We start from the raw sequence: 13,452 nt of genomic DNA, 5'->3' as shown, positions 1-13,452 counted from the left end.
GAAACAGAGCAAGCACTGGAGTGTCCATGCTGCCGAATGCAAACCTATATCAGCAGATTCCCAATACAATTAAAGTCTCCGCTCCCCGCCACACCATTCACTTTCTTCAAGATTCTGATTCTGCATGTCCACTTTTGGAAAGTAATGAAATGATTGGATAATTCTTGTGACGAGAAGAGCTTAAAACTTAAACGATTCTTAATAACAGGACCATCATCGCATTATGGACCAGTATTAGAATAGACAAGCAACATTCTCAGCGCTTGCTATCTTTTTCGAAGGCATTTTCATCATCTCTGTGCGTGCCAAAGCTGTTTATTTTTAGAAGTTCAGGTTATCTCTATCGCCATGGTTCATGTGGGTTTTTTTAAAATGCTATGTACACATAGACTAAATGTCCAACCTTATTTGAAAAATTTAGTAAAGTGTTTTAGTTACCAAACATGTGTATACATCATTGGACTCCTGTTATAAAAATACCTTTATTGTTATTTAAGAAGCTGGGTAAGAAAAGGCAATGTTGATCAATTGATTATTATTATTAAATTTTATTATTATTATTATTATTATTATTATTATTATTATTATATTATTATTATTATTATTATTATATATTATTATTATTATTATTATTATTATTATTATTATTATTATTATTATTATTACTATTATTATTATTAGTAGTAGTAGTAGTAGTAGTAGTAGTAGTAGTAGTAGTAGTAGTAGTAGTAGTAGTAGTAGTAGTAGTAGTAGTAGTAATATTATCGTTTCGCAAGGTTACCTACCCATCTTCTGATAGGAGAAAGACTATGCCACTCACAAATCACGAAGTCCTATTAAATACGTTATTCCTGGTCATGTAGCCGCGAAAGAAGTATAGGCAAGGTTATAATTTAGTTCTTCTCAAATGGTGTTGATGGAGTGATATGTCACAGTGAAATTTACCAAAACATACTCTGAAAGCAATAACATGACTACTTCAACACTCAAATTGCGTTATGCGAATCTCAATGGCAATAAAATGTAAATTTTGTATCTCTGTGAATATGTACATTGAACATTGTGTTTGCGAGTTGAGTGAGCATGTGTGTGAGTCTATGTTTCAGCATTTTAAATCGGTTGTTTAAATTTTGCTTTCAAATGCAATATTCCATAAATGATGTGTACAACATTCCATTAATCAATTCCTTGTTACATGTTGATATGACATAATTTGATGGAATCCACTCGCGATAATGGTTAAGTTCATCGCTTATCATGTTGACTGAAATGCGATCTTTCACAGTCAATAAAAATAACATCCCTTAAGGCACATCCCACTCTGTTGAAGGTTATTCAGAAATTTGAAAGTCTCAGCTTTCTCTGAGAGCGTATAATTACACCTCCATTATATTATCCTTTATGATCCTGGCTTTCGACTAGTCTTCACCTTCGATTACAATGATCTACAATTGTATATGTTGACAGCTGCTGTAGACTGCAGTTGTTAACAAAAAGTCACCCTGAATCATATCCGCCAGAATTTAAGCCCAAGGGCTTCTTTTTTATACTGAATATGATTTCCTTGTCTTTGAGGGATGTTAACATCCCATTCAAACATTGTCTTAAACTGGATGACAAAGGAGTGTTTAACTTATTTTCATGACGACTTTTGGCTTATCAAATTACGCAAGTGAATCCCACAATTATAAGCTGAAGTATTTATTTATTGGGTGAGGGGAATTTCACAATGATGATATATCATGTTTTCACTTGTTTTATTAATGAAAGATGGCTGGCTCTTTACTGTTTTGCCCCTTTTTCTTGTTGTCAAAATCATATTACAATGTTGAATGATTGACATTTGCCTTGTTCTTTGTTAACATTAAAACGCTATTACACTTATAGCTATAAGGGTTTCCACGAAATATAGAATTTAAAAAAACCTAATCTAATGTGTGTTTTACTTCACAATGTGCCTTGCAAGTTGTAGTATAATGTTAATATTTACATTCGTCTCGTTTTCATTCATCTTATGCAATACATTCATTTGTTAAATTGTTTGAGTACTTTTTAAGGCTCTTGAATTAGAATATAAACCTTAAGTATTGATTACTCTTCATCTCTTACTTATTCCATGTCTTGTCTTGGTTTGCGTTGACAGTTTTTTAATTTAAAAATTCAAGTAACATAACATTTACCCAAAGGTCCCATTCGCCTTTTAACATCAAATATCTAACCATAATTCAAATGGTTTTATTTTCTAGTAAACCCATAGTTACCCGTAGATGTCGAATGAAAGCTGTTTGGTGTCGGTAACTCGCCATTAGATCGAAAAAAAAATGAGTTAAAATCCGATGGAGGTAGAAGGATTATTTTCGTGACTCCTGAGTTTTAAAGGTTTATCCCATTTGTATTTCTATTGCATCTGGACTTAAAGAAGTGCCCCTGTGATATAACATATGTTGGAACCTAATTATGATAACAATCTTCATTTTTCTAAAAAGATTTAAGAGAGTTAGGATGGATTGATATTCATAGATATCACCCTTTTGACACCAAATAGCTGCACAATTTACTCCGAATATAATTCCAAGTATATGGTAAAATTACAGAGCTAAACATTTATGGGAAAGTATTTTATATATTAATTCATTGCTATGAAAATGGTCAAGAATAAAAACATACCTACGTCTAAGAGGTGTCTTTGCCTTTGATTTTACTCAAAAAGTCTTAATGTTTACCTGTTAATAAGATTAATTGTAAATATTGCAATGTAAATACTTATGGTTGTTGTTTTTATTTTCGTTATTACTGCCACTGACACACTCCTCCTCAATCTCCTTCGCCTCACCATCATTTCACCATCATCATCATCAACATCATCATCATCATCATCATCATCGTCATCATCATCATCGTCATCACTAACACAATTATAATCATTCCCATGAAGAATCACTGAACGGATGTGAGATCATATGTAAAAAAAAGACAATTTTAATCTGCTAAATCAAAAGTATAAAAACTTCACTTTTAGCAATATGTATTAAATGTTACATTATAGTCATTCTGTAATACAGATAACCTTTCATGAATAGAGGAATAGTTTTGTTTTCAAACTGTAATTCAAACTGTAATCTCATTAAAGCCCGACTGGTATCTTTGATATATGCAATATATTAGGTTTTGGTTAGAATGAAATTGAATTCTGCCTGGAAAAGATTATTACTACAATATATGTTATACTCTATAGTAAACGGATGTGCCTAAACATCTTATATCTAATTTTACTCAATTCTTTTCTATTTGTTATCTAATCTGGCAGAATGATTCTACAACTACCAGATCCTGTCTTTAACCAGTTAACTGCTGTATTCTTGAAGACACGTATTTAAGAATTTGGTCTGAAAACGCCTCCTTCAAATATCGATCGATTTAAATGACCCTCATCATGGCAATGACTCTCAAACCTGGGACTTCGCGAGGTTGAGATTCCAGGTTTGAGAGTTTTTGCCAAGATGGGGGTCATTTAAATCGTCGATATTTGAAGAATGAGTTTTCTTGCCAAATTTTTTAATTCGCCTTTTTCCAAAGCACAGCAGTTGACTGGTTAATTATATACGAGTACAACAAACTGGCGAGACTTTGTTGACAAAAGGCGTGGTATTAAATGATTTACTTCTTCTGACAAACATTTACAAAAATAACTTTATTATCATGTCGATATAACTTGTATTTCATGAATTACTTCCAAAATCATCAACGAAGGTTATCAGAGAGGTGTCGGATTTGAAAGAAAGTAGGCACGCCTGTTGTTACCTGTCTGTTCGTGAAAAAGCAAGTCTGTGACTTGAATAAGGCGAATTGGATAAGTTTATATAATGTCATATTCTAGCAATTCTTTGACAATTACTTTTAGAATCTGCAAATCATCTATTTAGAATTGTTTTGTTTTGTTTTTTTTTTCTTTTTGTTGTTGTTGTTGTTGTTGTTGTTGTTGCTGTTTTTTTTAAAATATATTTATTTTGTTTATTTTTTGGGGGGTATTTGTTTTTGGTCCCATTACAAGGGAATTCGATTTCATTTTAGCCTGACATCATAACGTGGAAACCTCGAATGGCATATCATTATCAGTTACTGCTGTATCGATGAAAACATTAAAGTCTGTCATTATAAAAATTAGTCCTTTAGAACCATAACCCGGTTTCTAAAGTGTCACATGGACAGTAGAATAATTTACTACCCTTTGGATAGGATATTAACCTATTGCAAAGTTCTTTCCAAGTCTAACAGATCCAATTAGATCAGATAAAAATCTGCACTCGGCTCGATGCTAGTACCATAGCTTGTGGGGTGAGTTCTCTACCAACTAAGCTATATGTTGTTTCAATCTGATAACTTTAGAGAGACTATGAAAAGAGACAGCAGCTACACTATCAACAAAATCCACTCAACCGTTTTCTTTCCTCTGAAATTTGATTTACGTTTCTGCCTTTTTTGAGATTTCATTTTGTCACAAAGATTAAATCTTTTTAATTATGAATAATTATTTATGCTTTTCTTTGGCGGCTGGAATTTTCTTATTTAATTTTTGATATGTAATCATGACAATGTGCCATTTTCTAATCAATTATTATTATTATTTTATTTATTTTTTTAGAAAAGACAAAATTATTTCTTGTGCTTTTCGAGCAAATTTAATATTTTGGTGCTATTTTGTTTGGCTTTTTAATTAAATGATGTTCATTATAATATGATTGTTACCAATAAATCGCCATATTTTCACCCAACCATTTCTAGTTAAAACAAGATTGTTTTTACATTATAATAAGAAAGCATTGATAGACTGGGTGATTCTTTATTGTGATTAAAATAAAGAATTAAGTCAAAGCTACTTTTAGATGTTCATTCGAACTTTTGAACCACAAGTTTCCCTAATAAAATGCATAGTTTTAAATGTTCCATAAACAAGAATGCGTTTAAATGTTCATAAATTAATCAAAAATAACAAACATGAAAGTGTTTAATTCGTATTGACCTTGATGTTTTTGCATTCCTGTATTTTTCAACTTTCTCTCTGCTTATTTTTCAACCTGGTTTCACTCAACTGTTGTTTTATTTCAATTACCTTTTCTGCTATACACCTTTAAGCCAGAAATGTATTCTCAGTGGATTCTATGGATCAGATGATAAAGCAAGAAGAAAAACACAAATAAAGGGAAACCATCTTTCCTTGATCGCTATTCTCCTTTTTGGGGGGAGGGGATGATTTTTTTTTCTTGAATTTTTTTTTGTTTTGTCTGCGACTGTATCATATATACTTTTTCTCATCAGTGGCAATTCCCGATTTTTAGCTTCTATTTTAAATATAACATAAACATTAACATAACATGGCTAAAGGCTTAATTTAGGAATATATCCTTTAAATGTCTTTGATATGAAAAATACAATATGATCTATCAATAATATCATCAATGAATCATTAAACAAATATGATAACACTATTGGTCAATAATAGCATCAATAAATCATTAAACAAATGAATAAGAAAACATTACTGGTCATATTAAAATCTTGCGGGTGGTTGGATGGGAGAATCACCCTTGAATCATATACCTATGATGTTCGCATGGGTGTACGATCCGATAGTGATGTCGTTTCTTCTTCTCTTTACTAGCCTATCCTGCTTCTTTGGTTTGTGATTGTATTTTTGACAGGGGATATTTTTTTTCCTGTAAATCCTCTGCCTGTTTGTTCTTGGTTATTTATAATTTAGCTTATGATATCTTTAGGTTATGATTTTGATTGACATTTGTACTATTTTTGTTAGATTGCTTGTTTTTTTTGTTTCAGCGGTCTCTCATATAACCTCAATTGTGTTGGAAGAGACCTAAAGCAACAAACAAACAAAAAAAAAATATTAAAATCTTAGATAATGCAATTCTCGGTTGATCAATGTTTTAAAACTATCCATAAAACATGCATTCTTTGTTTCGAATCTAATATTATTCCACAAATGAATGGAACGAAACATTAAAGATTTGTGTATTGTAAACGTTACAGTAGAGAAAAATAATGAATTGCGGTAAATCAATATTTCGGGACATGGTATTTTAAAGAAATATCTTCTGGAACCACCATATGAAAATATCAAAGTGAAAACTTAGGGAGCAGGCACAAGTATAAGATAAAGATTTGAAAAAGTGTGTATGTAACAGTTTCAGGCAAAGCAAAAAATAATATGTACAAGAAAAAAATAACATCAGCCTTCCTCGTCAGTTGAGGCAGGCTGTTTTTTATTTCCTTATATTTTCTTTCTTACTTTGTCTGACACTTTGTCTCGAGTTGGCACAGCTGAAAAGAAAATTGTAAATGAAACAGTCTCAGACAAAACAGGAAAGAAAATCCAGGAACGATATTCATCCTAAAAATCAATGGGATCAAGAAAGGATGCTTTACTTGTATTTATAATTTTCTTTTTTGCTTTATTATCTATCTGTTTTTGATGTGATAATTTTTCGTTCTTAAATTAGTTTACATCACTTCAAAGAAAGTTCCTGTTGAATATAATATATATAAATATATATATATATATATATATATATATATATATATATTATATATATATATATATGTGTGTGTGTGTGTGTGTGTGTGTGTGTGTGTGTGTATTTATATATTAATATTGATCTTGATATCGCTTTCTTTCTGTTTACTGCTATTGTCTCTGTTTTCTGAATTAATTTTTCTTATTGTTTGTAGACTTAAGACTTCATCATCCATTTCAACCAGTCATAATACCATATTGGTGCAATGAGTCATATAGTATTTGGAAGTCTTGCTTTGAAGGGATGGTTGAAGATATTTCTCTTTGGTTTTCTTACTGTCCTTTTTTCATTCTGTAAGGTTCTTGATGGAAGTAAGCAACCAGTGCCATACCTTCTTGTTTTGTTGTATTTTGTATTGTTGTATCGTGTTTGTGTGGTTGTTATCGTCGCCGTCGTCGTTGTTGTTGTTGTAGCAGTAGTAGTAGTAGTAGTAGTAGTAGTAGTAGTAGTAGTAGTAGTAGTAGTAGTAGTAGTAGTAATAGTAGTAGTAGTAGTAGTAGTAGTAGTAGTAGTAGTAGTAGTAGTTGTTGTTGTTGTTGTTGTTGTTGTTGTTGTTGTTGTTGTTGCTTTGGCTGTATTAACTTTTTTGTCCTAAAGGATACAGAATACTAATTTCAAATTCAAGCATATCTATTCTTTTGTGTTCTGTTTATGAAAAGTTTATCCATGTATTTTGTTATATTACATTTTCTCGTGAGATCTAATCTCAATCATTAAAATAAATTGGATATGCGTGACTGGAAACTTCCATCCATATTAAGCCATGCATGACGCAAGTTCTCCATAATAATACCGTGTCATTCAAAAAGGAATTCAATAGTTACTTTGAAATTTGTGTCCTTGGTTGATCACATAAAAGACTATAAAAAGTGTGCTTTCGTCAATAAAGGACTGATTAAATTAATTTTATTAATGTAAAAACGTGCAGGAGATGTATGCAACAATGTCATCAGGTGGTATGTGCAGGAATGCTTTCCTGGGGATGTGTGCATCAATATCTTCAAAGGGTATAGGAGACACTTGTCTTTAGGGGAGATGTGCAACAATGTCTTCATGGGGTATATGCACAAGGGGTACACGCCACAATGTCTTCAGGGCTATGTGCAACAATGTCTTTAAGGGATATGTGCACCAATGTATTAAGAGGGTACCTGCATCAATGTCTTCATGGGGTATGTGCAACAATGTATTCAGAGGGTATGTGCATCAATGTCTTCATGGATGTGTGCAACAATATCTTCAAGAGATATGTGCAACAATGTTTTCGCCTTCGCCTCTACAATTTTCCACACAACAGATCGCCCTAAATCATGTTTCTTTTTGATGCACTAAAATTCTTCCATTCACACGGTTTATTCTAAGATTGAACGCTTACAGTTTCTCTCTTTATTCCAAGGCTTCGTTGAAGCCCGAGTTGTATCACTGTTACTGCTCGCTTTACGAAAATTGTAATGTATCAGTATCAGATCAGATTAGAGTGATGTCCAACAAAGTCTGCAGTAGGTAAAGTCGTCGTTTAGACGTGGAGTCGAAGTTTTTCTAGGTTTCCATAGTATTAAATGAACTTCTTTACAATCGGTTGGAAGGACTGTAGTCTATAGCAAAACTTTCCAACGGCTCTAACAGACCCAGCTACTTGAGCATTGTTGGCTCGATAAGGGAGGAGTGGAAGAATTCTTGAATGCACACGGGATGGAAACCAGTCCCATTTTTGTGAAGTGATTGTTTTAGCACTGATCGGTGTGAACCCTTGTAGAGGATTAAGGCATAAAAACATTTGCCACTACAATTATACGTATATCACCCTCCCCCACCCTAGCTTGCACCTACTATCCCATTTTCTTCCTTTTTATTGGCGCTGATATGACCTCGATGTGTTGCAAGTGCCGTAAAACCCTTAATAACAATAATCACATAGCTTGCACCTATTTGTGAATTTTACAGATATTGCTGTAAATATTGATGTTTTTCTTTTTAATGTGTTAATTTCTTTGTTCTTATATTTGTTTTACTTTCCTTAAATGAAGAGAGAGAGAGAGAGAGAGAGAGAGAGAGAGAGAGAGAGAGAGAGAGAGAGAGAGAGAGAGAGAGAGGCAATGTTATCAGTTAATTTAGAGTTACATTTCAACATTGTTTTTCTGTGTATGAAATTATTTACTATCAATCCCGTATCAAATATTGCTAAGAAACGGCAGATAAAATAACTTAACATTATTCAAATAATTGTTTTCTATATCTTCAGTCATTTCCAGTATCTTCTTTCTAAACGTATGTTTATGAGTGTCTACAGCAGCAGCTTGTAATGGTCTCAAGCTACAATAATATCACGAGGGTCTATCCAAGCGGCGATTTCGTTGCCGCATTTGTGTACAGTCGCGAACCCGCCAGGCATCCTCGTCATAACACAACTCTCGACTCAATGCTTTGCGGTTTTAGGTTTTTTCCACAGCTCGTACAGAGCAGGCCGTCCTTTGTAATGTTGGCTTTTATATGGTGGCAGCGCCTTAAAAGGAAAGTCCTTTTAACCAGTTAAATGCCGCACTCTGGAAAGACGCGTATTTTTTTTTTAATTGGCCAGAAAATTTATCCTTCTAATATCGATCGATTTAAATTACCCTCATGTTGGAAGAAAAAAATTCTCAAACCTGGGACCCCACCTGGCCAAATTTTCCAGAGTACGGTATTTAACTATTTAAAACAAACAAACAAAACAATATTGAAGAGAGTAACACTTTTTGAATGCCATATAATGAAAACTTGAGAGCAGGCAACTGAAAAGGTTTGTATCAAACAATTCCAGACAAAGCAAGTTCATGTTCAAGAGTAAGCAATAATAATAATAATAATAATAATAATAATAATAATAAAAATAATAATAATAATAATAATAATAATAATAATAATAATAATAATAATAATAATAATGATAATAATAATAATAATAATGATGATGATGATGATGATGATGATGATGATGATGATGATGATGATGATGATGATGATAATAATAATAATAATAACAATAATAATAATGATGATGATGATGATGATGATGATGATGATGATGATGATGATGATGATGATGATGATGATGATGATGATGATGATGATGATAAAGCATACCAAACCCGATAACATCAAATTGTTCCAACTTGTTCCAACTATCGGTTAGCCTGATGTGGTGTAGTGTCAGCACGTATGACCGATACTCAAGGGGTTTGAGGCTCTATTTATTCCCCGTCATGCAAGATTAATTTTTTGAGATGATTTTTTTTTCTTGAACTTTTTTTTTTTTTTGTCTGGAACAGTCTCATACATACCTTTTCAGATTTTGAATGCCAGGTGGGAGCTTATGTGATAGATTATATCCTATGCAGCTATTATTGTACAATTAAAGGAAATCAAATCTGTAAAATACATTATTTTATGTTGTACGTAATGCAAGGTTCTATTGATCGTAAATTGAAACATATTATTTTGCTCACTTATAGTTTATTATTGAAATTGTTATACATCAACAAGCAAGTGCCATTCCCTACCTAAGAAAGACAATATTGTCGATATGTTATTATGATCTTATTCAATGCAATGAATTATTTGATTTTTGTTTTGTTTTTGTTTTGTTTTGTTTGTTTTTGGTTTTTAGTGGGTTTCTTTTTTTTTTTTTTTGTTCGTTCATTTATTTTATTTTTTTTTGTTTCATGGTAACGGTAAAGTTTATTGTTTCTACTTTTTACTCTACTCTTTGTTTTTTTTTTCAATCTAGATAGAAGGCAACACCTAATTCTAGAGTATCCTCGAAAGAACGTGTGCGAAAGAGAATTTAAGTTTTTAAGTTATAATTCTGATATCAAATTGTGTATTTTATTGAATTTCAAGTTCTCTACTGCTTCATTCGCAAACTGTTACGGTATTCCGATCTTTCCCTAACATGATTTTTGCATTGTAATTTATTTTCTGACACAACGCTTATAATTTGTTACGCATACATTTTAAAAATCTCATTTTTCTTTTTAATTTCGTCAATGTCTGTAACAACAAGCCTTTCAAAGGGTACAACAAATTTTAGCATTCTTTCTTATTCATTGGGATGAGTTTCGTTGAATTATGAATATAATATGATTGTTTTAACTGGCGACTGGGATTTCTTTCAAGATAATGTAATGTTGTAATGGGATTCGACGTTATTTTGTCGTGCAATGACATAATGTTTTAAGGTTTTATTTAATGTGTAGTCCTTCATAACCATAAGGCCCATGGAGCCGGAGTTTATCCTAGTTTCTAAAGCGTGAAACGGACAGCACCAGTTGATTGCTATCCTTTGGATAGGACGCTGTTCTATCGCAAATTACTTTCTAGCAGATCGAACAAATCCAGATACCCAATCACGGCTGGGTGGACACGGTGTCAGAAAAATATTTCAACTACACTCGGTCCCTATGAAAACCCATTTTTAAAATTATATTGGCCACAAAATCCAACATCATATATAGATAGACCAAGATGATGCCTAACTTGTCTCGGGTTATCAAAATATAAAGCAAAAAATTCCAGTTCAAAATCAAAAAAGGAAAGTTTTTGGTCATTTTTATTATTATTATTATTATTATTATTATTATTATTATTATTATTATTATTATTATTATTATTATTATTATTATTATTATTATTATTATTATTATTATTATTATTACCTTATTATTATTATTGTTCTGGGTGGGGTTCCTACCTCCCATAGCGGGCAGGGAGGTACTTGCTGTGTCTTCTATCCCCTCTTATCTGTTTTCCAATTGCTTTCTGTTTTTGTCTTGGAGTGAGATTGCTTGCTTTAGTCCTGACCTTGGTCAGAGTCCTTGGCTGAGAGGGAAACAGGCGAATGTGTAGTTATAGTTTTGGAGATGATATTTTTTTTCCTTGTAAATCATCTCTGTTATGTACTGTTACTCTTTTCATTTTTAACATATGATTTGTAGACATTTGAGTGTATTCCTCTTAGTGGGGACCTGTGCTTGTGTCTGGATGAGACTTTTAGGTGATCTCAAACTAAGTACAATGATAGTGTGCTCTTGGAATCTACATCTGTTCCCTATTTGAACCAATTCCCCTTTGTCTGCCTTATTCTTGGATGCTTTAATTGTAATTCTGGAACTTTTTACTATCCCATTTTCTTCCTTTTTACTGGCTCTGATATGACCTTAATGTGTTGCAAGCGCCGTAAAACCCTTAAAAACAAAAAAAAAACATTATTATTGTTGTTATTATTATTATTATTATTATTATTATTATTATTATTATTATTATTATTATTATTATTATTATTATCATCATCATCATTATCATTATTATTATTATTATTGATATTATTATTATTATTATTATTATTATTATTATTATATATTATTATTATTTATTATTATTATTATTATGCTTTCACTATCATCTTTCAGCCTCCACCATCGCTTGTTATTTTCAAAGTTCGTGTTCACCATGACTAGGAATCTATCACAGTTTTATTCCTTTGCAATCGGTGTTAATTGAGACTTTGTTATAAGCTCAAAGATGTTTGTATTACAACGAAGATTGTTGTTAATCATTTAAATTAATATAATTTTCAATGATATAATATCTTTGAGAAAATACAGTATTAAGATAATCAAATAACTTATTTCCTTTATTGATGGATTGAGCGTTCATATAGTGTCTTAATTGTAAATATTTTATATGGGATATGGGATACTTTGAAGAGGGCCGAAATAACGAGTGAAATGTAGGGAGAGAGATAAAGGTAGTGAGAGATAGATAGAGAGAGAGGGGGGAGGGGAGGGGGAGATGGGAGCACGGAATTTCTCAGGACGTGCATCATCAAAGAGGGAGTTGGTTTGGAACAGAGTGAGATTGAGGGAACTAATAAAATAGAATGGGAAAAAGACGTCGTTGAAATGTGGCTTGCTATTGTAACAAAGAAACGAGTACCCTAAATTGAAAAATCGTTTTTATCAAAATATAAATAATTTTCATGAATTTAAAGTGTTATATGTCTTTTTAAAACCAGATGCAATATTTTATCACAAGCTCTAGACTGTTGAAAATGTCGCAAGACACGGAGCAGCTGTTATAATAATAATACTAGTATTGTTAATAATTTATTAACTTAAAGTGAGAAAAATGTATTAACGGGTGTGTGGAATTGTCTGAAAACCCGGAATGAGTTTTACCTTATCCTCGGTCTCCTTTCCTTTCTATTTATTATTTATTATGTCTTTTATTCTATTAACCAGTTAACTGAAGTACTCTGGAAAGACACGTATTTAAAAATTTGACTAGAAACCTCGTCCTAATATCAATCGATTTAAATTACCCTGATCTTGACAAAAACTCCCAAACCTGGAACCTCGCGAGGTCCCAGGTTTGAGAGTTTTTACCAAGGTGAGGGTCATTTAAATCGATAGATATAATTTGAAGGACGAGTTTCCGGTCAAATTTTTGTGTACGTGTCTTTCCAGAGTACGACAATTATCTGGTTAAAATTTATATAAAATGCCATTCTCCTTTTTCATCATATTTGGTTCTATTATGTATTTCATTATTTGTTGTGTTAGAAACTCATGGGGCAGATTATATATGAATATATTTTTGAAAAATTAAATTATAAATTTTCTCTTAAATAAAACAGTCTTTATATTTTATTGTCATCCAAACAAATGTGATTTGGCTTCTCCAGGTCGGGAATACGATTTTAAAAAATAAATTCAAAAATAAATTCCCTTTATTCATCCCTAAGGGGAAATTTTTCTCTAGGGTCTAGTCCAAGGGAAGACTGGAATAACCCAGGCGTCAGCCGCAGTGCAGCGCCGCAAATTGA

General features: G+C 32.0%; 1 protein-coding gene across 2 annotated transcripts in view; it reads left to right on the top strand.

Annotated features, from left to right (window-relative positions):
• The window catches only part of LOC144968711 (uncharacterized), a 202,646-nt gene extending 202,451 nt beyond the window's left edge, over window positions 1-195 (top strand). For both annotated transcript variants that reach the window (XM_078907318.1, XM_078907316.1), the window contains exon 12: window positions 8-195. In XM_078907318.1, the coding sequence (XP_078763444.1) occupies window positions 8-73 (66 nt within the window). In that variant the 3' untranslated portion in view covers window positions 74-195. The remainder of the gene's footprint in view (window positions 1-7) is intronic.
• The last annotated feature ends 13,257 nt before the right edge of the window (window positions 196-13,452 follow it).

This window comes from Berghia stephanieae, chromosome 3 (assembly GCF_034508935.2).
Source record: "Berghia stephanieae isolate SIO BIC M18660-M18661 chromosome 3, UCSD_Bste_1.3, whole genome shotgun sequence".
NCBI lineage: Eukaryota > Metazoa > Mollusca > Gastropoda > Nudibranchia > Aeolidiidae > Berghia > Berghia stephanieae.
This window is presented reverse-complemented; position numbering and strand designations above follow the sequence as displayed.